General features: G+C 39.9%; 2 protein-coding genes across 2 annotated transcripts in view; both read left to right on the forward strand.

Moving 5' to 3' along the window:
- Window positions 1–3470, forward strand: part of LOC124153213 — a 478788-nt gene extending 475318 nt beyond the window's left edge. Inside the window, exon 7 of the mRNA XM_046526313.1 lies at window positions 3387–3470. The gene's annotated coding sequence lies outside the window, so the exon portion shown is untranslated. The remainder of the gene's footprint in view (window positions 1–3386) is intronic.
- On the forward strand, window positions 3399–24962 carry LOC124154190 (octopamine receptor beta-2R-like). Its single transcript, XM_046527758.1, has 6 exons — window positions 3399–3677; window positions 4476–4790; window positions 6434–6730; window positions 16369–16659; window positions 17636–18180; window positions 20839–24962. Exons 1-6 carry the CDS (start codon window positions 3537–3539, stop codon window positions 21143–21145), a joined length of 1896 nt encoding a protein of 631 aa, XP_046383714.1. The 5' UTR covers window positions 3399–3536; the 3' UTR covers window positions 21146–24962.
- The last annotated feature ends 655 nt before the right edge of the window (window positions 24963–25617 follow it).

The following is a 25617-nucleotide window of genomic DNA, read 5'->3' on the forward strand; positions in this document are numbered from 1 at the left end:
AGTGCGGATGGCATCACTGTGATGCCATTAGCAAATTACTTAATAAATAGTCAAATGAATATACAAATTCTTTTTTTATTATTTTTCTCATATTTTCGAAAAACAAATTGAATGCAGAGAAAAAAATCTCCGAAAATGTGAAACAACTCTGAGAAAATGTTACGCAACGAAAGAGTTAACCCGTCGCAGCGTGGATGCGTCCATTGGTACAGGCTGACGAATGAATAAAATCTGAATAACAAAGCGTGATGAAATGGAAATATTCCTTATTAAAATAAACACTTGCAATTTTCCAAAGTTATAAACTTTTATTCTGGCCTAGGCATCAATGATACTACATCATCTTCAAGGTACAAAATGGTTTTAAATAGTGCATGGAGCATTCAATACATGCCGTTTTTAACTGTAGTGGGGGAACAAGGGGTTTCGTCAATTTCTTCTGGGATGAATGAATGGAATAGATTTATTTTCTTCTTCAGATTGTCCAATCTCCCCCCACTCCTATCTCCCCTTACTTTCCCCACTACAGTCAAAAATTCTATAAAATGAACACGCAACACACCATTTTAAACCTTTTTGTACCTTGACGATAATGTAGTAACATCGAAGCCTTGGTTGGAATAAAGGTTTTATAATCGTGGAAAATTGCAAGGAGGGGCGTGGCTATGAGGGGATGAGGAGTTAGATTTCCCTCAGGCCTCAGGCATATAAAAAAATTATTGAAAGCTATAGTCTAGTTTTCACATGTAATGACTGCATCTGCTTAAAGTTAAATATTAAGCGCCAAAATTATTTAAAATGTATTTCAAGACTTGTCTTTTTTTAATTTTCCCGAAACCCCTTGGCTGGGGCGGGGGGATCGCCTCCCCAGGTCATCCCATTCCTCCCTAAAGCAAATGTCTGGTTACGCCACTGATTGCAAGTGTTTTTTATTTCAATGCCGGAGTTTTCCGTTTTCCCTCACATCTCGGACGAGTGCAATAATGCCTCGGGAATGACGAGCAGCTACATCTCCATTTTAATCACTGTTGAGCGACCGAGCTCTCGACAAGGATGGCATTAACATAAAGGCAACAGACGAAGTGAAGTACCTGGGAGTTACGATAACCTCGAAACTCACGTGGGGAACACATATAAAGAATATTTGCGGCATAGCCCTGAAGAAATTAGGATTTGTCAAGCGTTTTGTGTGAAGATTTTCGGATGAGAAAGTAAATGAAAGGTGCCATTTCGCTCTCGTCCGACCGCACCTTGAATATGCAGCGAGCGTATGGGATCCGGTGCAGAAAGACTTAATCCGCGAACTGAATAAAATACAAAGGAAGGCTGCGCGTTTCGTCAAAAACTGCTAAGAGCCCTTCATTTTTTTTTAGCTGTAAACGGCTGGTGTCCTAACACCCCCTGCCACACGCCTTCTAGACGGCTTGCGGGGTATTATGTAGATGTAGATGAATCCTTTTCCCGTGCTTGTGAATTTCTTGGTGAGCACTGGCCGCCCGACAGTCACCCGTTTCATACTGGGCATGGAGTTGCAAAATATGAGTTATGCCTCGTTCGGATTACGATTGTTGGAACTATCGTGCATTCACACAACGATGGTTAAAACCTGTGCTACCCTCCGGTGCTGAAATCTAAAGTGAACGAGAAATTGACGGTTTGCAAAGCTGTTGAGGTGTGGAGGGTTAAGATATTATAGTGTTCAACGTGTATTTAACTTAAATTTTTCCTTCAGCCCACATTCTTCCTTGCTTGGACAGATCCATGAAAAATATAGAGCGATGGGAGCTTTACAAACTTTTCACCCTTCTCTTGCCACTTTCTCTTCCGGTTTTGCAGAGCCTAACCATCGTAAAGTGGCAACGTTAGGAATTACGTGAACTATTGTCCGGGCATGAATTCACACAGCTAGTTCTGCCAACTATCGTTAGGACGATCGCTGGGACAATCGTAATCTGAGCGGGGCATTACGGGCGAGAGCGCATTTCTAACTGCATCGTGTAAAGTGTCGAACCTCCGGAACACATGCGAGAATGCATGAACGTGAGGTGGCAAAATAGCTCGTTCTAATTTTGTTCGTGCTTTCAAGCAACTGCACGCTAGATTGAGGAAAACATGCACATCTGAATAGAGAAGCTTCCTTCATCAAAGAAAACGAAATGCATTGATTGCGATTCCTTACCCACCATTAGTATATTCATAATATACAAATTATTTGGTTTTAGAAATCCCAGTTTAGACAAATGGCAATGGTCAATTTTAACCGCATTTGAAAAAGGCCAGATTGGCGCCCATGTGATTCCACTCCACGTGAGGTCACAGGGACCTAGTTCCTGTACGAGTAGATATGAGTTTTACATCGTCTGAGATTACCAATGCATGCATGAGGCACAGAGTTCAGGGAAACATCTCTTAATAATCACCCATTAAAATTACCTAAGTACGGAAACTTTCCTTCGTTTGATAGGGTATTAATAATTCTTATTTAAGCCAAGCGCTACCTGCTAGCAAGGTACTCTGCTACCTGCAAGCAGCCTGCGTCGTATCAGCTCTCAAAGCCTCGCCCCAAGGTGACCTCACACGGCGACAGCTAGAACCAGAAATACGTCATACGGAGTTTTCCCAGCATTCCTACTTAGCCGTCGCGTTTTCGCGCGCTTGAAAATTTTCACTTTTCACTTAATCGCGAAAAATAGATATCGTCATTCAAAAATCTGAGAGCGTGAAATACGTACCGCAGGAGTAATAATCTTTTGATTTAGGCAATAAAAAAATAATACGAAATCACACTATTGTGATGTGAATGAAAACATTCCCCCTGTGGAACAGCATTAAGCATTGCATTCGGAGGAAAGGGGTCGTGTCACTGACACAAAACCATAGTGAGCTCGCAGGGATACACCTTTTGAAGCAATGTTCATGAGTCAGTGACCTTTACGGCCGGACCTCAGAAGGGTAGTGGACAATAGCAAGGAAAACGGAAGGAGGCGCCGCGCCGCGCCGCCGCGATAGGAGCCCGCAGACGCCTCCGGGGAAAGGATGAATGTGGAAAGGAAAGGATGGAAGAATCTTGCTCCATCGTTAGGTCGATACGAGCCACCTACAGCGAAAGCAAATTTACTATTCCTAGAGAAATCGTAGATCATCCTATGAGGAGAATAGTCAAGAGATTTTTCCCTTGAAAGGGTGTCGCTAAACTCCCGGCTTTTGCCCTCGGTTGCAGGCTTCTAGTTTGAATGCCTTTAGGTATCCTCCCGGCCCCTCTGGCCACATTAAGTATTCCCCGCTCTAAGACGCAATTGAGGGGCTATTTTACATCCGGAATCTTTGAAAAATACTTTACATCATTTAAGATTCATTATAAATGATGGTGCGCTTTTTTCCGACAGGTGGTACTCCCGCCGTGCGCGCCCAGGCCGAGCGCCGTCACCCATGACGTCATCACCCTGTGCTGCCCGTGACGTGGTGAGAGTCGAAGGCCTCAGACCAATTGAGCACCCGACCAGCACCCGCACCCGGGCAGGGCAGCAGTGGGAGCCATGCGCCGCCGCGCCTGGGTGATGGAGGCGGTGGTCGGGGGCGGGGAGGCGGCGGGGGCGGACTACGAGGCTCCCGCCCTCGAGGAATGGGACGACTACGCTATGGCCGCCGCCTCCTCATCCTCCCTCCTCGGAACACAGGTGGGTGAACAGTAAAGTGAGTATGATTGCAGAACCAAGTTCCGTGTGATTTTGTTCTTTTAACAATTTCCCACGCCTGCGTTGCCGACATCTGCTAGGACATTTTGTCAGTTTATTCCATGGCAACGTGGTAGAAACAGCTCTGTCAAGTCAGGCGACGATTTAAAACGTACCTAGAGGGCTTTGATTGGGGTCTACGGTCTGTTCAAGGCTGTGAGGGGGTTCAAATCCCTAAAATGTGTGGGAGATAAGGTCTTAATTGTACCCCTCCAAATGAATACCCACAAAATACTCTCTCTCTCTCTTTGAACCCCCCAATCTTTTTCTGACTACGCCTCTGAAAGTTGGAAAATCGAGGAAGCTTGTAGATGTTCTGGAATACATTTTCATGAGAAATATAAAATTTTGGGAAATAAAGATGATCATTGGCCAAGAATGCCAGCAGGAAGTTATAAATAGTTGCAGAAAAAATGTTTCCACAGTTAATCATACAAAAATTAGCGTTATAATTTTCCCTAAAGCTTTATTATCCAAACGTTTTCAGGGCTGTTATTCCATTTTCAGCCCATAGAGAATGGCCCACAAGTGCTGAAACCTGATGGATGGTAAAATAGTTGTGGAAAAGTAGCGCCTATATTTTCTGTGCTATGGGCTACCACAGTGTCAGCCAAAGTTGTCTCTATGTAATTCCCATGAGAACACTAACAAATATTCACCATAGCACTGCCACATCCCTAAATTTTAGTTACTGTCCTCCTCACTTTTTCATGTACCTAATGCCTTTTGTTCACTCTACAGGCAACCTTGGTGTCCACGGCTGCTGTTGCCAGCAACAGCTCCTCAGAGGGGGACTTTGGCAACTCCACGGCCGACATCATTGGTGCAGCATCAGCTGCGGGTGACCCAGAGTGGACGGATGTGCTGACGACAATTCTCAAGGCGTGCATCATGGGATTCATTATTGTTGCTGCCCTTTGTGGAAATCTCCTGGTCATCGTCAGTGTCATGCGTCACCGAAAGCTCAGGGTTATAACCAACTACTTTGTGGTTTCCCTGGCATTTGCAGACATGTTGGTTGCGATGGTGGCGATGACCTTCAATGCCAGTGTCCAGGTAATTTAGCTTTTTTATTAGTTCTGATTTAGTCCAATTGAAGTTGTGTGCATAATTCTAGACATTGTGGTGTGATCAACCACGTTGATGACAATTATGTCACCCACTGTCAATAGCAATGAATCATCTTAGAAATCATTGATGTCAATGGTAATATTGTGTTGACATGACCGACACATCCGCTCAACAAAAAAATGCTGAAATGGGAATTACCTAATACAGAACTGAGAGAAAGTGCTCCAATTGTATCTTACAGCTTGATTCGGTCCCTTCATCAAATAAACCTTTATTTTAATCCAGTTTTTAGCAAATTTCCATTTAAAGTCACAACTACTTGCAAAATGGAACATTCTGCACATATAATCGAGATTCATAGAGGCAAGAGATATTTAAAGGATCAAATAAACTCTAATCGATGGATTTAAATGCCCAATATCAGCCATTACTGCTTAAGGTGGAAAATTTTATATTTTATGAAACATGAAGCAAGAATGTTGAGCTCCCACTAATGGTTATAACAAAATAGGAAGCTGAAACGGATCATTGGAATAGATGCATAAACCATTCAGGGCCATTTTCGTAATAGTTTATGACTAATAAGTCATAATGCCATGCTCTCCCTGCATGCATAGCATATAATTTGATTCATCTACGGACTTGATTTTAAGGGAGAAAATGAAGGGAAGTTTATGCACAGGGGTGAAAAGGGTCGAAAGAGAGGGACTCAGTATGGAAGTGATAAACAAGATATTCCTGTCTGGGGTAAATAAAACTACAAGTCGCAGAAACTTTTTACGCCAAGATTTTAAGTTACATGATGTCATAGTAGTCACATTATTAATTTTCCTAGTGCTGTCATGGTATGAACTAAATGAAGTTGATTGCAGTGGCGGATACATGTGGGGGGGCGCGCCCCTCCCTCCTTGTGGGGCTGCCCGCATTGCCTAACATTGCAGAACCACAATCATAAATTTTCAAAATCATAAGATGGTCATAAGTCTTCATCAAAAAGTCTTCTCTTCAAAGTAGTCTTAAGTCAAAGTCTTGTGTATTATGTGAATAATCAGTTTTAATTAAACTTTCTTAAACTTTGCATGTGACGTGATTATTTTTATTACTTACGATTAAAGTAAAGGTAGCTCAAGAGATCTGTTGTTCCCCTCTTGAGTTTTTTTCTGTATCCGCCACCTGGTAGATTAACTGACTCATTTAATACCTAAGGTCATATTATGGACATGGGCGGATTTAGGGGGCCACGTGACGCTTAAAAAATAGACAAGATTTTTAATACGGTCATCATTCGTTTTATTTTGTGTATTACGGAGCCTCAAATTTTTAATTTAATATTAATAACTTTTATATCAAAATAAAGAGAATATTTTCTACAGTTGTTGTATTTTGTTTTTAATCTAAAATATGAGAAGACCTTTCAGACCTTTGTGCCCTCCCCTGCAAGAAAAAAATTCTGGATCCGCCCCTGGTTGTGGATTTCTCAATTTTGAAATTCCTCTTGATTTGATTTTAAATGGCACTTGATATTTAAAAAAAAACAAACTCACATTAAATTCTCTGCATTTACTTGAAGAGAGTCCACCACACAGTCTCCATCGCCTTGCCTTAATCCTATTCCGTTCTTTCACCAGATCACAGGCCGTTGGCTGTTTGGCCCAGTTATGTGCGACATGTGGAACTCCTTGGATGTCTACTTCTCGACCGCATCCATTCTCCACTTGTGCTGCATTTCAGTGGACCGATACTATGCCATAGTGCGCCCCCTCAAATACCCCATCAACATGACCAAAAGAGTGGTGGCCGTCATGCTGGTGAACGTGTGGGTGTCACCTGCCGTCATCTCTTTCGTGCCCATCTTCCTCGGCTGGTACACCACGCAAGAGCATTTAGCCTATCGCCTCAAGCACCCGGACATCTGCGAGTTCAAAGTATGTATCAATGAGAAATTTTATTTGATTAATGACTCACTGTCATTTCTATAGTATATGCACTGTGGAGCACTAATTATCCATGGTAATGCATGATGAATGTCAAAATTTATTGCTCAAAATGGTGGATAACTCTTTTAAAGTTTTTATCCTAGTGTCAATGCTGTACTTTTTACCAGATATTTTTTCCCATTCGACTAAAATATGTCATTTTTTTGAGGAGGTGGATGATCATGGGTAAGTACGTGATAATTTTCATACTTGCTTTGAATTGATTTCAAATCATTATCTTTAAAGTACCTTTATTCTGATAGCATAGTATACCTCCAGAGCTAAAAAGATGTATATTTATTTATAGATGCAGATTTATTGAGATTAAAAGATGTAGATTTATTTCTTCCTCAGGTAGATTGTTTCCAATTACTTGTCCACTGAATGGAAACTATAAACAATCTAAGGTTGAGCTAATGGAGACCACAAATTAACTTTCTTGACTAAGGCTGAAAATCATTCTCCACAGTATGACAGTTGCCAGCTGAAGGAAATTCAAGGTGTTGAAAACCCCCAAAATTTTTAGAGTGTGTCCCCTCAAAAGGAACCTGCTCAACAATCCTTCTCCACCTATTACTCTTCCCAATACCCCTCCTCCTTATTCCTTGAGTTATATACAAAGAAGCCTATCTTCAACGAACCCCCATGCAGCGAAAGTTTTAGGAAATCTCCTTATTTAGAAGTAATTGACCTGGTCTCAGACCATTTCAGTGGTCAAAGTTCGAAAAGAAACTCCCGTAACGAACGTCTGTAATTACGGAAATACCCTACAAAAAAGCCTACGCTTGGGCCCAAAACTTGAAAAGTGCCCTTAAAGAACGAATTGTTGATAGAAAAATGTAGTTTTGCATTAACAGGTATTTTTTTCCTTCGATATTCACATTAAAAAGTAGGAAGTAGAATCGCAGCGGAGGGCGCCGCGTCTTAACGGTTCTGCCTCGGGCTTCGAAGTGGTTCACTTCCGAAACTTAGACCGGAGAATATGGAGGAAAATCTGACACCCTGGATACGTGGTGGCCATAGCCGATTCTGATGATTCATTGCCGCATCCCGAGCAGGAGTGTTTGGCAATTTAGCTATCTTCCTTGAACAGCCGAGGCGGTTCACAGGTTCGACAGAGAATCCGCGGGGCAGCTATTTAAAAAATAAATTTCGATAAAATCAAAAGAGCATCCCTCATGCAAAAACCAGTTTTTCTTTCTTCCTTCTTTATGTTACTGTATGCATTAGTGTAAATTAAATTTCAGTGTTGACGTTTGTTGAAGGGTGGCGTCTGTGCTTAAAATTGCTGTTGTTTCTCGTGCCTACTCCGCTTACATTTTTCCTTGATAATTATATCAGATTACCTTTCTGTATTGGTTTACGTTTGCAAAAGTGCAAGTGTTTAGGATGGAGCTCAATTTTCCCTTTGTAAATCGTATCAGATTAATTTCTGTATTGGTTTACTTTCGCAGAGGCGCTGATGGATTGAATTCCCTCCGAAAAACGTATCACATTACTTTTCCGCATTGAGTTACATCCCCGGGATTCCGGGAAAGGAACGAGCTCTATCATTTCCACAAACATGGTTTTATATTACCTTTTGGTATCGGATTTTACTTTGAGAAAGGCAGGTGGACGATTATGCCAAGACTTAGGAGTGCGAAGTATTCAAAACTTCATTGGTAGATGTTCAACCAATTTTTATCTCTTCTGTCACCATCCCCGAGGAAAATATAGAGTAACACCTCCACTCCATTCAAATATTTCTATTACCGTGCTATCCTTGATGGATGTAGCCTGTTAACCTGCAAATGGTGCGCTTGCTCGAGATCGTCCTAATATGTGCTCGATTGCTCGAGAATGTCATCTTCATTCTATTCACCGAGTGCCCATAACTCGATGGGGATCGGATCCAAATGGAAGAATTTCTTAACTTCACAGGATTCCACGTCACCCGCAAAGAAATTTAATATCAGTGACAACGGGTTGTGTGAATACGTTGAAGAAGGCAGGCAAGACTGAAAGCATGGTATTAGATGATTCTCTACCAGTTTTAATATTAAGTACGTCATGACATTATTTTTCTCTTTAAAATCACAGGTCACTGGATTTTGGAAGTATTATACCTCGTTAAGTAACTGATATGCGGCAGTTGTATAATAATCAATGGATTTTATTTTTACGATACTTAATTAAATAATCCGTGATCCCTCAAGATTTTGCATAACTTTACCACGTATTGTATGACACTTTATTGGCACTCAGAAACTGTATCTCCACTTTCAGTGCTAAATTTTATGTCCTAGCGATTTCTCTCATTCCCTTCCGTAAATTCCCGTCACCTGCGGTTGTTAAGCATCTTCCGCGCCTTCACCCTACCCTGCCCCCTTGTGTAATAGTATGACGCATGGCCAGAGGCGCCTTGCCCATCTCTTTACCAAAGTCCTCTGGATGGCAGTTCTCTACATTACTCCTTCATGGGGTTATGTAGTGTACTATTGGCAATCCAGAGGACTCTGCTCTTAACTTTCCTCTTCCCGTGAGCCAGCGCACCCGGTCCCCACTTGGCCAGCTACTAGCCATAGACCAAATGTTCATGGATGGTTCATACCTGATGGCGTCACCAGGCCCGGAACTAGGGTGGGGCAGGTGATGCATGTGTCCCGAAGGCAGATTTCTGGGGGCCGGAAAATTTTAAAGTTTATTTTGAAAATTTATTAAATATTTCTAATAATACTATTTAACAATTATCATTAAATTATCAATTATGTAACAATAATATTAATAAAACTTGAGGCAAATATGGAAGGCAAAAATACCAAAATTATTCTCTTCCATTAATGCTGCACCGCTCACAAAACTTCGGATTTGAAACTTAGGAACGTGAATGTCCTTCACTTTCCCCCTAATTGCGTGAGTAAAGAGCAACCACTCGATAGGGGAGTTATTTCCCTCGTAAAGAGGGCATATAGAAGGCAACTAGTAGAATATCTTGTAACTAGACTAGGAAAAATTGAAGGCATCAAATCTTGGATTCGGAATATCCTGCACGCCATTCAACATCTGTGAGTTGCTCAGGATAGACTAGAGAGAAGCGCGATCTCGAATTGCTTCAGGAGGGAAGGTTTTCCCAGAGACATGGACGCCCTAAACGCCAGCGGGAGGAGAGGGTGTAATGGGGTGAAGTCACTCAATTGTTAAACATTGAAAGGATATCTAACGCAGACTATGTGAGTATTGATAATGATATTGCTGCATTTGCTGACATTGAGGAACTTGAAATTTTGGCGGAGACACAGGAGGTATGTGAGCGGTGAAGAGCCCAGCAATAGCAAAGTGCGCTGTGGTTGGAAGGAAGTGGTGGATGCAATTGATGTTTTTAAGAGAGTTTTTTCGTGTCAGAAGCATTGGCGTCATGGCAAAATCACGAGAAAATTACATCTTCCTCATAGTAGTGTCGGAACGTACTTTCCTTTATATATAAAATATTATTCTACATGTATTTCTTATTACAAGTTACGTCTGCATGTTTAAAAATGTGTATGCCTCTGTTAAATCCATATTTAAATTCTGGATTTGATATTTTTTCTCATACGCGGCCGCGTTCGGACGAAGTGAGGTGGGGAAGTTTCTAGAAGTAGAGTGTGATTTTCGCGCCGTGGCCATGTATTCTGGTTATCGCGCAGTACATCGATTCACCCAAGTAATTCACCAAACCACCAATTTTTTCGGCAAATATGTATTTAAAAAATCGAAAAAATGTTCTAATTACGAATAAAATTTTGAGGCACCAAAATTGATAGTGCTATTTGATTATTATGTCTTTTCTTAACTGATGCCGGAACGGCGTTGACAACACTGATCAGAAGTTGGAATCAAGAATCTGAAGGTTGCGGCAGTTTGAGCAAGCAACCAGAAGAGAAATGAGGATAAGGAGGAGCCGTACGACTTGAGAAAACTACTTTTAAATAGATTAATTTTGGGTATGGAATGTTTCAGTCGAGTTAAGTCATGCGAGAGCTGCTTGAGTGTACAGCGAGAATATTTCTGTCCTGATGGTCCTGTATTTATATTTGCGAGGACGTAAGTGAAGGAGGGAGAGATAGACCGAAAACCGGATTACCTGTATAATGAATTTTTTTACTTCTTCTTCGTGTGTGCCGAACTAGTTGGGCTATTTGAAGAGCGGTACACCACTGGGCCACGATCAATCGGAAATGCATGAGCTTTCGGTTTTAGCGTAGGGAGAGTCATTAAGGAGAGGAATGCGTGAAAGAGATCTCTCTGAAGGAACGAGAGAAACTGTGGCATAACTATGGGGGGAATAGATTCCCTCCCCCCACAGCCTCAGAAAACTGTTTACCCTGTTGCGATTATAACCCGCGAAATTATTAATGAATCCCAAATTTTAAGTGCCAAGATGATGTATTTCCAAGCATGTCATATTTTAATTTTTCCGGATTTTAATTTTTGGGAGCGACTCCCCGTTGCCCGGGGAGTCGCTCCCAAAGCATATTCCTAGTTACTCCACTGGTGGGAAGGACAGGGGAGATAAATGCAGCTCTGTAGAGAGAGAGACGACTAAGAGCCTAGTAATTCTTTCTTACAGAGAGAGAAGGTTATTGAATAATAGGCATTTTGGTATGGCATGCTCGAGAGATATTATAGTTGGCAACAATGGCGTAACTAGGAATATGCTTTGGGGGGGTTGAGGGGGCTTTGAGGGGGGTGAGGGGGCTTTGATGAGGGTGTGGGGGCTTTTGGGGGGGTATGAGGCGGGTTAGTGGGGGAAACCCCCCTTGGAAACGGGGATTTAAGGAAAAATTTTGAAATATAACATGCCTGAAAATGCATTTTACATCATTTTGGCACTTAAAATAAAATTTAACTTTAAGCAGACACAGTTAGTATATACCAAATCCAGACAAGAAATTTAAATAATTGTTTGATTTCTCTGAGGCTTTAGGGGGATACATCCCCTCATCTCCCCCCCCCTCCCTACCCCCCCCCATAGTTACGCCACTGCTTGGCAATGCACTCCTTCCTCTTGCTCATTTAAAGTGTGCTAATTTTCTTGCTGCGTCCAACTCAACGTTCCCTTTTTCAAATTGTTGACATACAATTTTACCGGTGCATCTAGAGTTTTCGGAACAGCGATCTTCGCTCTTCTACTTGGTTTAGACAGAGGTCCATCTGGTGTCATAAAACACGCGCAAATGAGTGGGATCAGGGGGTCTATTCTCTATCTCGAAGCTCCCGTCGTGGTAGCTTCGAACTAGCTACCAGAATTGGCTACCAACCTTATTCTCTAACGGGGAGTAGCTTTCTCAGACCGAGAATTTCTGGTAGCTTTCTCAGACCGGATATGGGGTATGAGAAATATTTCGTGCGAACTCAGATTTTACTCTTAGAACCAATGAAATCGCTCGTTTCATTTCGTAACCTGCGGGAAAATCATAATGTAGTCGTTCTCGGCTGACTTTTTCTTCTAGTTGAAATTAATGTGCTTTGTAAATTACGAAATGCTGAGTGCCTTCAGCTTTCATAATAATAGAAATACGAATAATAATAGAAATACGTAGAAATAATTATATTTGGCTAAGCGGCTTTTATATCAATTAAATAGTTTCGATCGATGCGGCAGTTTATGTCACGATTGGTAATCATGTAGGCCATGTAAATATAATGAAGAGAAAATGTTAATAAACTACCAACACTTTAAACCAATGCTATCACATTGTCGTTCTAATTCCCGAGAACTTTACACTCAGCGCTCCTTATGCTTTTGCCTGTTTGATGCAAAAATTTTGATGACCAACTGTTTCTGTGCAGAGATTGTTCCTTCTGGCACTGCGAGAGAATATCGCAATAACATGTGCATACGATAAGTGTATATTATTTCGGAAATATCTTCAACAAAGTTAATGGGAAGGTGGAGAAAATTATGTTTGAAAGTTACGTCATTTCACTCAGATTGGCCGAAGCAATCATTTTAGGCTCACAATATGCTTCAATCGATATTTACACAAAACTCTACTGTCGTGCCGTTCTCACGACGGCTAAATTAATATTTAAATGGTTTTATGAATAAGTATTATATGCCAACCGCCAAGCTTGCACTATTGCAAGCGAGGGCGATTCATTAGAACTTGACCATCATTGTGAAAAAACAACCTATTAAACGTAGTTCCTTCTCCCAATATTAAAGCCATATTATATTATTGTTTTTGTGATGACTTCCTCCGTGGGCTTCTGGAATATCCATGGCTACACTTTCTCAAAATTCAAAACAAATACACCAACTTAACTACCGGCACTGAAATTAAATGCGTATATACGGCCAAAGACACACAAATGAAAGCAGAATGATATCATGAACACATTTATTCATTGGAAGAGCAAAACATTTATTAATAACTATCATGAAACACCTTACATTGCATTATAACACAATAATATATCCACCTCTCTCCGGTCTGCATCTATGTAACACTAAACTCTCTTCACACAATCACTTCACAACAAAGATCGTTGCTAATAATGCACGGTAAAGTTAATCATAAATGTATAAACACTTGCAAAAATAAGACATCCATCTCTGTGCAGTGGATACATTGGCATTGGTAATGATTTCAACGCATCAATTTGTACCGTCACTACAACAGCCTCTCGCAACATCAATAATAATCACTGTTTTCGGGGTTTTTCTTCTCACTAGTAATGACTTCATGCAAAATAAGATTTCACGTGATATGAAATGATTGAAAGTAACATTTTTCTTCTCCAAATAATGAAATCAACTAGTTAACGCGATCGATAGTTCACTCCGAAACATATATGTTTAGTCACGAAATTTGTCACTCATGCCCACTACTTTGTTAAGAATACAATAATTGAAGGCTTCAAATAATTTACGCAGCATTCCCGACCTCATTAAAGAAAATAATTACGCAAAACAACAAAAATAGTCAACACTTTTCTTGTTTACCACTCAATCGCTAGCCGTGTCAAGAAAGACTGATGGGATAGAACAAAAGATTAGCGACACGCGCCACTTGGTTCACGGTGGTTCATATGAATTCCCATGGCCCTATGGGAATTCCCTATGTATTTTGATGGTAGCTAGCTGAAGCGCGGGGTTCGAGGGCGCGCTTCGCGAAGCTACCGTGGTAGCTAGTTTGAAGCTACGGAAGTAGCTTCAAATCCCATAGAGAATAAGGGTTGGAGCCTAATAAGCTGCCGGTAGCTTCTGCAAGCTCCCTTCGCCGGAGCTTCAGCGTTAGAGAATACAAGTGGGAGCAAGTAGCTTAATTAAGCATCTTTCCACCAGAAAGCTACCGCGCTTCGAGTTAGAGAATAGACCCCCAGGTCCTTTAACGTGCTTTTATGCCCTTAATTGCTAACGTAATACATGTTTAACTCATGATATTTTGCTTAAGCGACTTATAGTTCCGGATTTATGGTTTTATCCAGCAAACGGCGCACATTTTAAAATGAGAGACGCTCTGCAATGCATTAAAAAGGGACACACCAGGCTTAAATTTTCTTCAAGTATGAAGAGGTGGATGAACGGCGATAAGGTGTGGATCCAAATATTACCTGGCGTACTCGAGGATGATACTGCGTTTTGGAACAGGTGTGCCAACAGAATACCGATTGTGTCCAGCTTCTGTGGAGGTATCATCAGCGTATTTACATCTGATATTGCCACTCAGACCGCAGTGCAATGCCGAGTGCCACGTTTTTACTTGTCATGACTAACTCGCCTCAACTAACTTCCATCGTCGTTCATCGATGGGTATGCAGTAAAATCCGGCCACGAACCTAGATATTTACCGGTCATTCAATGGGATTCCAGCAATGCGTTTTATTTCGTAAGTTTCAGTACGTAAGGGCAATATGTTCTCTTCCAAGCAAAATTTCTGCATAAAACTGCCCACTGATACCGGCTTAAATCATTGCACTCCAAGTGCTATATCGATTAGATACTCAAGAAAATAATGGATGAATTTTAAAATAAGTAATCCACAGGCATTTACTTGGCTCCCTTTAATTTCACACCGAAACTCAAATATGCGATGAGGCATAGAGCAGGATGGACGAGAAAAAAATTTCAATTAGAAGAACGTGGATTGAAAATCACGCGGTTATAGCCTCAACATTTGATGGCAAATGATAAATATTGTTCATCATCACTATAGAAAAGGTTTTTTATATAGAGTTAACCTGGATTGAGAAATTTACTCGACTTGCATCGTTAAACACTCGGAAAACTTAGGCGCCCCTGCTACGATGCAACCCTCATATCGCCCCCGTGCAACGTAACCTACAGTGAAGTCGTAATTTTTCCGATCCAAACAAACTCGTTGTAGGGAGGTTTTACGATATAGATCCTTTCCTAAATGTATTCCTTCCACAGATCTATGGTTTCCAATTAGGTTTCCACGGAATGAAAGCTATAAAAATGTAAGGTTGGACTAAGGAAGACCTCAAATTAGCTTTTTTTCTACTAACTGAGAGCAAAAATAATTCCCCACAGCATGGTAGAACTCAGCAGGAGGAAGCGGGAGTCAAGGTGTTGAAAACCCCACAAAATTTTCGGGAGTGTGTGCCCAGTAGCGTAGCCAGGAATTTCGTTCGGGGGTCCAAAACCAGGGGGGATTTTTTTTTAAAACAAAATACTAACGTTAATTTGTAAGTAATGAGTTTTCAACTAATTTTAGCACTTTTCATAATCGAAAAATCTTCATTTTTTAAAGAAATATTTTGTAAATTCCGGATTTTTCAATATTTTGTTTCCTTTTATAAAGAAAAATAATTGTGTTTGTATATTTCGGGGGGGTCCTGACCCCTGGAGGCTGGCACTGTGTGCCTCCTTAAAATGAACCTACTCAACAATCCTTCCCCACCTTTTACACTTCCCAAAAGTCATCCCACTTACCCTTTGATGTATGCAGGGCAGGGCAGTATTTCAAATATAAGTATTTTAAATACATTTGGAATTTTGTATTTCAAATACACGACCTGAATGCATCCTATATTTGGATTTCAAGTATAGATTTATGGTATTTTCCCATTATTAAATAAAAAATAAATTTATAAATTACTTTTGAAGTAGCTCTGATAGCACTTCTGATAGCAATTACTTCATTTTCATTAGAATCGTTTTCTTCATGTTTGCAACTATCCATAACATGCCGTGGCAGGATATATTTTTTTTAAGATCTCTTAGTTTCCATACAAATGTATTTTGTATTTTAAAAGGTATTTAAAATACTATTTTTGGTTTGTTTTTCAAACACTAATGTGAAAGGTATTTTGTACTTCAAATACATTTGGAGCAGAATTTTGTACATCAAATACTCCTCAGCCTGAATTTGGCCCAGCAATGTATGTATGTATGTATGAGGCTCATAAACCTGTATCATTGTCAACCTGATCTTGATAATGGCCCAATTAATGTCGAAACCACTCGACCGTATTATAAGTCTCATGGAATTGTGAAATTTTTTTTATTAATGTTTAATATGCTAACATTCCACCAAAGAAAAACCTGAATCCTTCTAGAAGCAAAAGAGTTTAATTCTGACACTTTCTTTTCACAGGTCAATCAGGTGTACGCTCTCTTATCATCTTCCATATCCTTTTGGATCCCATGCACCATCATGGTTTTCACGTACCTTGCCATCTTCCTTGAGGCCAACCGGCAAGAGAAGCAACTACACTCTCGGTTTGGGAATGCCATGCTGCTCAGCAATGCCCTCCATGAGGACGATGAGGACCATGGTAGTGGGACGGAGGACTCTGGTTCACGGAGCAGGCCTGGAGGCAGGGCCAATGGCTCCAACAATGGCCACAGGGCAGGCGACCCCAGGATCATTGAACCCAATGGAGAGGTCTCTATTCCGCTCATACTTTTCTTCTATACAGGAGCGGTTCTACGAGTTTGTGATACTAGGTGCTAGTGTCTCACTTCAGGGACCTCAAGATTCTCTCATTCCAAGCCTTCCATACCTATCCTAAACCATGGAGATTCCCTATCTTTGGTGTCAATCCCAGCAAGACTCCCCATTCCCTTAGTGCTTCCCGAAAGGCCTAGCCTCATCAGAGGATGCAGGATAAAAATGTTCATGGCTTGCTTACTCAGATTTTGGAGCATAACATTATGAGGCTGAAAGACTTTCATTTCTACTGCTTTCAGGTTGCTCGTTTTACTTTAAAAATACAGTGAAACATTTATTCTGCTCCCCTATATTTTACTTGCTCACTAATACTGTAGAAATTTCATTTGGTATCAGCCAATGACTCGTACTTACCATATCCCTCTATGCTACACTTTCCTCAAATTTACCATTTTCAGGGTGGACGGCTGGACATTTTAAAATTCCCAGAGATTTCTAGGTTATACAGAAATAATAATTATTTCCTTAGGGTAAATAATGATTTTCCTGCTAGTTATAAGAGAGTGCTAAATATGTATTTTTTGATGATTATGCACAATGATTGCATATTTGAAAATAAATTAACATAAACTTGCATATTTAGAGGATGGATGGACATTGGATTTCACGTATGATCTGGGCCAATTTTACTAGGTCTTTTTAAAATTTAAAATTTTCCCTATTTTGTTTGAATTAACAGAATTTGTCATCAATCATGTAACTCCATGCTTTATTTGCATATGACACTCATAGCTAACATAGCAAAATTTATATGCACTGATGATTTTGTAACAGATATCTCATCCAAAACTAATTTAGATTCTATATACGATGGAGTTTGCTCTTTGATTGATCCTCTGGAACGGATTGATTGATATTGTTAAGCAAGGGTCTACTGTACACTCTTTAAAATTTATTTTTTCCTCTTCAGCTGGTCCTGCTTCAGGTAGGGGTCAGTGGTGGGTCGTCCAAGGCCCTCACCCTGCACGAGGTTCTTGCAGAGACCCCTCCACCCCCTGCACAAGTGCCTGGCACCCCTCCGCAACAGGAGACGCCCGTCATGTCTCAGCACCACCTTGCGCCCCCTCCTCCGCCCCACTTCCGGCCGCCCACCACCACGGTCACATCGCCGTCGCACTCGACGGCCACCGGAGGGGAGGAGGCGCCATCGTCGGCTGCCCCCACGCCGCCCACCTCCTCCCCCTCGCCCCCACCCCCCTCGACGCCCAGCAAGTCGTCCCGCCTCCACCCCCCTGCCCATCACCACCATCAGCACCATCCCACACCCACCAAGGACCGTGCCATTGCCTCCAAGATGAAGCGGGAGCACAAGGCGGCACGCACGCTCGGCATCATCATGGGAGCCTTCATCCTCTGCTGGCTACCCTTCTTCCTCTGGTACGTCATCACCACCATCTGCGGGGACGAGGTGTGTCACTGCCCCGACATTGTCGTCGCCGTGCTCTTCTGGATAGGGTAAGTCAACAGATATAGGGAATCTCAGTAATTGTTGCTATAGTATGCATCACTATCCTAAGATATTTCAGCCTTCCATTTCTCGCTTTCCCGAGCTAGTTCCTCCACTTCCCCGATTAAATTCTTCCTAGTGTCTTTCCCCATCAGCGCCCAAAGTTTTTTTAAATTCACACGTTTCACTTTTAAAAAATATGATACATATGAGCTCAACACAATGAACACTATTCAAACTGACTGAATAATAGAGGAAACCTTCTACTAAGTATGTACACCAAAATGTACACTAAAATTTACATATTAAATGCATTGCAGGAGTATTGGCTCAGCACTGCACTGGGTGCCATATGGCACCCGTGGGCGTCGATGGGTTAATCTGTCTCAAGAACTTATCTCTACGACTTCCTTCTATTTTTCCTTAATTATATTTCTCGAGTAATTGTTATGTCATATGTCATGACCAATCAACCGTGTCCTTCTCTAGCACATGATGCTCCACAATTCCCTTTCTTCTCCCATCCTTCGGTACATCACCTCATTTCTCACCTTATATGCCCATTTGATCTTCAGCACCCTTGAAGGTTTCAAGTATTTTCTAGTTAATTTTCCCAGTAGTCCAAAAATAAACCAAAAAATGAAAAGTGAATCTACCTGTGGAAACTCACGAAAAAGAAAATAATTCCACCAACTGCATTTCATGGCTTCCTGCATGTTCCATAAAACTCACCCCCCAAAATATCATCTGGAACTTTTGGAATGATTGTTTTTAAGGAAAAAATTTAATTTCAATATTCAACCACAATAATCGCTTCTCATACCTATAGGTACGAGGGTTGTACCAAAAGTAAGGTTCCCAATGAGCTACAATCTTGAGGGAAGGCTAAATTCCACAGCAGTGCCATGCACACTGCATAGTGGTTCCCTTACTCTCGAGTCTACTGGTCCGCGATTCACCATATCGCTTAGTATTGGCTTCACAATTGTCAACAATGGAAGTGTTGATCCCCTTTCCTTCCAAGTGTGAGGATCGAGCAGTAATCCGATTTCTCCACACTAGGAAGTTACCACCCATAGAGATTCATCGGCAACTGAGTGAAGTTTATGGTGAAGAGTGTATGTCCATTCAGCATGTCTGCAAATGGTGCAGGGCCTTTGTTGATGGTCTTACGGAAGTTCACGATGAAGAACAGAGTGGAAGACCACTGGTTTCGGATGCGATTGCCCAGAGGATCAACACTGAGCTGCTCAAAGATCGGAGGGTCACTGTCCGTGAACTTGTTGAACCCATTCCTGAAGCTTCCAACAGCACAATTGAAAGACCTTTAATAGAAATGATAGGTTATCACAACGTTGGGTTGGGCATGTGCTCGCTAGGTCCCCTGGATGCTGACTCATGGACACAAGGAGCAACGCCATGACTGTCCTTCAAATTTCTTCAAGAATGTGAGGGGGGAGGCAACAAGGAGAAGTTGCTGAACTCTATTGTCACAAGAGATGAAACGTAGGTGTTTCATTACACTCCCGAAACAAAACACTTAGATGGCAAACGCTTCAAGAGTGACAATGAAGTCCGAGCAGAGGTCACAAGCCTCCTCAGCAGGTTGGCGGGAGACTTCAACTTAGGGATACAAAAGCTAGAGCACCATCTAAAAAAGTTTGCCAAAAAAATTAAGACTACATTAAAAAATAGGCAGAAGTGTAAGCACTTCAACGATGTGAAAATTAATACATACAATTAACAAAGTTTTCTATTTGTAAGAAATATGGAACCTTACTTTTGGTACAACCATCGTATGAAGCAATCACTAAACTTTGGTCAATTTATATTAATAATAACTTGGATGTTGCATAGACTTCAGGGTAACTCAAATAGGGACATTTTATCATAGGTCCCCAAAAATAATCTGATATATAAAAAAATATGTTGCATGATTCCAGTCAAAAATAATGCTTAGACATTTATCTTGCTGCTATCCCCTATGTTCTCAAAATGGATTCATACTGAATCATTCCTTTTGGGATGTTCACTCCACAATACTGTAGAGTAAACACACATAGGCAGGGACTTTGAAGGCTATAGCATCCAAAAAAATTTTCCCTAATGGCAACTAAATATGATACATTTATAAGAAGACCAGTCGCCCCTGGGACACAATTAAACTTCATTTATTTCTTATATATGTATGTACATAGTTACCTTTCAGAATACCCGCCAATAACCATCGATGAATTTCACTTTCAGCACTATGCAAATGAAATATATAGCTGATTAAATAAAATGTATGGTTTTTCAATGACAACAAAATAAGTATTTATAGGCAACCTGTACACCACCCAAACTCCCCCTCCTGAAGCAAATACATGCCTGGGTGTGTATTCTTGTACAACGGGATAGTATCCATGGATTTTTGGGTAGCTGACCACATTTGCTGGTTAGGCCTTATTTTTGAGTAACCACTAAGAACACTCAGAGATTACTCCTCTGCAGCCTTGGCATAACAAGGGCCTTATGATCATATGCCACATTTCCTTGAGACCAGAGCCTAGCCTTGTAATATGGCCAAACTCCTCTTTAAAAGATATAAATTTGCTATGCTTACCAAATATCACACAACTGTTTTAGAGGGTGAATGATGATAATTTCTTATGCTTTCTTCACAGCTACTTCAACTCCACATTAAATCCCCTCATATACGCATATTTCAACCGTGACTTTCGGGAGGCATTCCGAAATACCTTGCAGTGTGCTTTTTGCAGTCTCTGCCGTAGGCCGCCATCAGATTTGGACGCTCTCGATGCAGCTGCTTACTATCACCACCATGGAGGTGGTGGCTTGGCATCGAGGCGTACATCATCAACCCTGCGATGTGATTTCAACACTAGGGACAGGACACGGAGTGTATACTCTGAAACGTACATGAAGCATATTGACAGGAGAAGATCTTCAGAGTATGGCAGTAGCCTTTGATCTGAAGCTTGGTTGTCTTCCCTAACGTTTCTCAAAAGTGCTGCATACATCAAGACCAATTGGAAGTGGTTCGGTTCTAAAAATTTGTCAGTGTATTATTGCACTGCAGTGTGCAATCATGGCGTGTATTGACTGAGGCCATTCAAGATATTAGTTGGTAATAATAAATCCTCTGAATCTGTGATCAAGATGACTTTAGTAAATGTGCTATTAACTGAATTCTTCGTTTCTTGAAGAGGATAAATAAACTATAACAAGACATTGGCAGGGATGGTATTGACTGATGTTTCATTCTGTTTTTGGTTAATGAAACCTGAGTGAAAAAATAGACTCAATAATGAGAGCTTTCATCACCAACCTTCTTTTTACAGGGACTGATTTTCATCTTGGCCAATCACTATGGTGTTCCCCCTCATAACTACAATTACCTTCACATAGATTGGATTGAGTTAAACTTCTGCATCAAATTATGTGTTTGTAGTCAGTTATAAGAAAAAAATTTTTTGGAGCTTTTAAACACTCAAATTCTCACCGCCTTCAATATCAAAATAACACATTAATTTTTTTTTCCTGAGCAAAGTTAAATGATGAAGAATCAACACACAAAACCAAACATTGCCCTGTTTGAAAAAAATCACGCTATCGTTCATACCTATTTTTTTCATTTCAAATGAACCAATCTTGAAATATTTCATTGCGTAATAACCATATTTTTAATACCACAAATAAAATGATTGGTTCAAAAACCAAGTGCATTTCAAACATCTCTTTTTGCAGCTATTGACTGCTGTAATAATGAACACGAGAGGTTTATTTATTTGTAAAAGCAGCTCTGATATAGAAGTTAAGTTTTCTGCCTGTAAATACGTCAGTGTGTCAAGTGAAAATGGATGTGTAGGAATTATTTTGTGTGAATGGAGGAGAGACAAGAGGCTCCTCAAAAAAACAGTCGATGATAAAAAGGGTGAATTTCTTTAGATTGAAACCGAAGCTCAACAATTTTGTTAATTTGAGTAAAAGTCTGCTGTTACAAATTGATATGATGTAAGAGAGACCATCAAAGCATATTGATGTTGTGCTTTTATATTTTATGACAATTTTGGTATGAATGCCTTTGCGTAAATTTTTATATAATCATTGGCGAATACAAGGCGTGAATTGGCTTTCTGTGGTGTTAATGTAATAATTTTTGTCTAGTTCATGCATTGTTGCAATATTGCTGGTGTAAGTTTTGAATGATCTTTGTTTTTGAACTATTCTCATTACATATAAGTTCATGTAAGCATATTGCTCTGACTGTAATTATGCTTTGAGCAAAATCTATTGCAAATAACCGTTGAGTATTAGTTGAAATCTCACCAGACTAAAATTTAATGGAAAATGAGAAGAATGATACTAAGTATGTACTGACTTATCAATTTTACTTGATTATTTTTAATATTCCTTTAAGGTTTGGAATGAATCTTTGAGAGTGGAATTTATTTTTTATGACAAATGTATGACTAAGGCTTTTGCAAAACAAAATCAAAATACAGCAGACTATTCTTCAAAAGCATCGATAGTGAAAATGTGTAGGTAACTACCTAGTGACATACGTGTTCGAGCCCATAGAAAATTAATAGGCATCGGTACAAAATGTTTGTGTGAATTAGTGAGGTATGCCTGGTAAAAGGATATACCTGCCTTTTTTAGAAAAAGGGAAGCTCGATCTGCTATGTTACCCCCTAGTAAAATGTATATGTATGTGTGCCTGAAAGTATGTTCAAGTACCAGTAGATACCATTTCAGCCATTCAGACAAGTGCTCACAAACAGTACAATAGATCAAAAAATAGACAACTCAAAAAAGTTTAGGAAATGACTTGTGTTAAAATGGTTTTAAATCATGTGTGCAGAAAAATGGCCGCTCATAATACAATGAGTAGCTTCGTTAACAAGTTTGGGTGACAGTTATTTTTTATACCAAAATGGGTACCTAATGAGATGTTATATTTGTGAGTAATATACTAATGTATTAGATGATTATGTGAGGAGAGTAAAGGAGGGAGTTTGTCTATTTGTCTATAATAGGTCATTTATGAGTATTAATTTTTTTAAAGAGAGACACAGATTATTTTGAACAGTTGATTCTTCTCTAGGATGAAAAAAGATTCGAAAGTATTATCAACATGAGGTATGAATATGTACTTCACAAATCACCTTTTCTCCTTGATTTTCTCTTGTTGATGTGGAACAAAGATGGAGATAAAAGCTTTAAATTTAAATATGAAACCTGCAGTAAGGATCTATACAGTTCATGATAAAATGGAACCTTAGCTAATGCAAAAGGGAAAAATATTTTATTATCTTTGTAAATATTTGCCTTTCATTTTAATGACTCATTAGTTTGCATTGACAGAATCACTATTTTCTCAGGAGGCAGCCAACATCTTGACTTAAAGTCCATCTGAGTAGAATATTATATAAAAATTTGTACTATCAGGAAATTCAGGTAACATAGCCCAAAGATGCACCTGGGCACGTAATTCAAACTTCCCTTTATTTAGAATGATCATTTGATTCGAATAGTTTCATGCTTTAATTGCATTCACAACTTTAAATCTGCTCCTATATCTCAGGCCTCACTTCACATAAATGTATAAAATGTCCAGGTAGTAAATTTATTTGGAAATTCAAAAGGTAAATTCATGAGGCATCAATAGTATCTTTTTTATTTTTTGCACAATGACTAATTATAAGTTACTCAAGCTGCTCTAATTTCAATACAACGAAGCTTCTAAATTGAAGGTTTTTTTCAAGGTCTTTGGCAAGATGAGAGAATTATAACTGTAATGACTCTACAATACACCTGCTCTGATTACTGGTAAAGTAGAACTTAATCTTCATGAAATAATGTTTTATTTATTATAGCTCTATCAATTGATTATCCTTGATGAGAAATACAACCTCTGTACATATTTAGGATTAAGTTAGAAAAGCATGAGTTTCTCAAAGCCATGAAGTAATAAATATTTTTAGTCAAGGCAACAATATTATTTTCATACAGATGTATTTTAATGTACTTGAGTCAAAAGTTATTATTTTAAATACTCTGAAATTCTCAGCATTTCTTAATATTTCTCTCCTTACTCTCCAAGCAAAAGGTAACCTCAAGGATTAACATGTAATTGTGTGTACGTGTATATATTTTGTTGTAATCCTGTCACCAGATAAATCAAAAAAAAATTCAGATCCTACTGCTAAGGGGAAAACGCAAACGTCTTAAGGGAATAATCATTTCTAACCCGTTCCTCAGAAAATGTTGTCTATGGTACTGTTAATGTTAAAAATTGTATATTGTCGTGTTTTCTTTTATGCATAATGATAGAAATTTGATCGACCTTCATATCCCCTTGTTACTTGACCCACTATCTGGTCCAAACATGCAATCAAAATTAAGTGTTTGATGCTCAACCATATCCTATTGAGTACAATCATTGTCTACCTACCCAGTGTAATTATGTCATGATAAATGTGGTCCTTGGTCCATGTACATAAAAGAGTATTAGTGAGAAGAAAATGAATTTTATGGAAAACTGGCGTCTTAGTTCTATTGAGAGAAAATTGGTTTCACAAAGTGGTGTACCTGTTTTAAAATGTCCAAACCAAAGGCCAGGTAGCAACAGTGGATGTGGTATTTGAATGAAAAATTTCTCTTCGAGGTTTTCATGAATGATATGTTACCTGAAGGGAGGGTAAGCATTGGATGTTTTTATTGCAATAATACTTTATCCCCTGCTGTATGGGACAAAAATGGAATAAGAGTGATTACGAATTAAGTCTAATAGTTAAGTCTTTTATGGGATATATTTCTTCTAACTTGTACCTCATCTTCAATACCAAGATATATCACAATTTTAAAATTCTATTTTCCACATTAATGGTACTCACGTCAACGTACGGCAATCGTAATAATACAGCAGAAATATGCATTACAGTATGAGACCTGCCCACTGTCAATTTAATATTGCTGGAAAATGTTTAACTTGCACCATGGCCTGTGGAGTCTGTTAGGATGTTTTTTGATGCCTTTAGAAATGCAGAGGTGCCATGAGTGGAGTAGAGATTATCCTAGGCAAAGGAAACCTAGCAGGGAAGGCAAACCTTTACCCTCTGTCAGTTTCAAGGAGAGAAATGGAAAGGGTTGGACAGAGATATGAAAGCATTAAAACTTGATGGGACTATGGACTTGATAGCACGTCAAGTATGTGACTTTTTCTCCCTGTAACATAAGGAGGGAGGGATGGACAGGAAAAAAGGAAGGAGGCACTGCTGCAATTACATGCTGAACAATTATTCTGGGAAAGGGATACATAGTAGGGTAAGCGAGAGGGATGGCAGAAACTCATCCTTGAGGCAATGCAAGTTAACATTAGGGTAATCACAGAGCCGGCCTTAGGGCGGGGCGACCGGGGCGACTGCCCCGGGCCCCGC

The sequence above is a fragment of the Ischnura elegans genome, chromosome 2 (genome assembly GCF_921293095.1).
Source record: "Ischnura elegans chromosome 2, ioIscEleg1.1, whole genome shotgun sequence".
Lineage (NCBI taxonomy): Eukaryota > Metazoa > Arthropoda > Insecta > Odonata > Coenagrionidae > Ischnura > Ischnura elegans.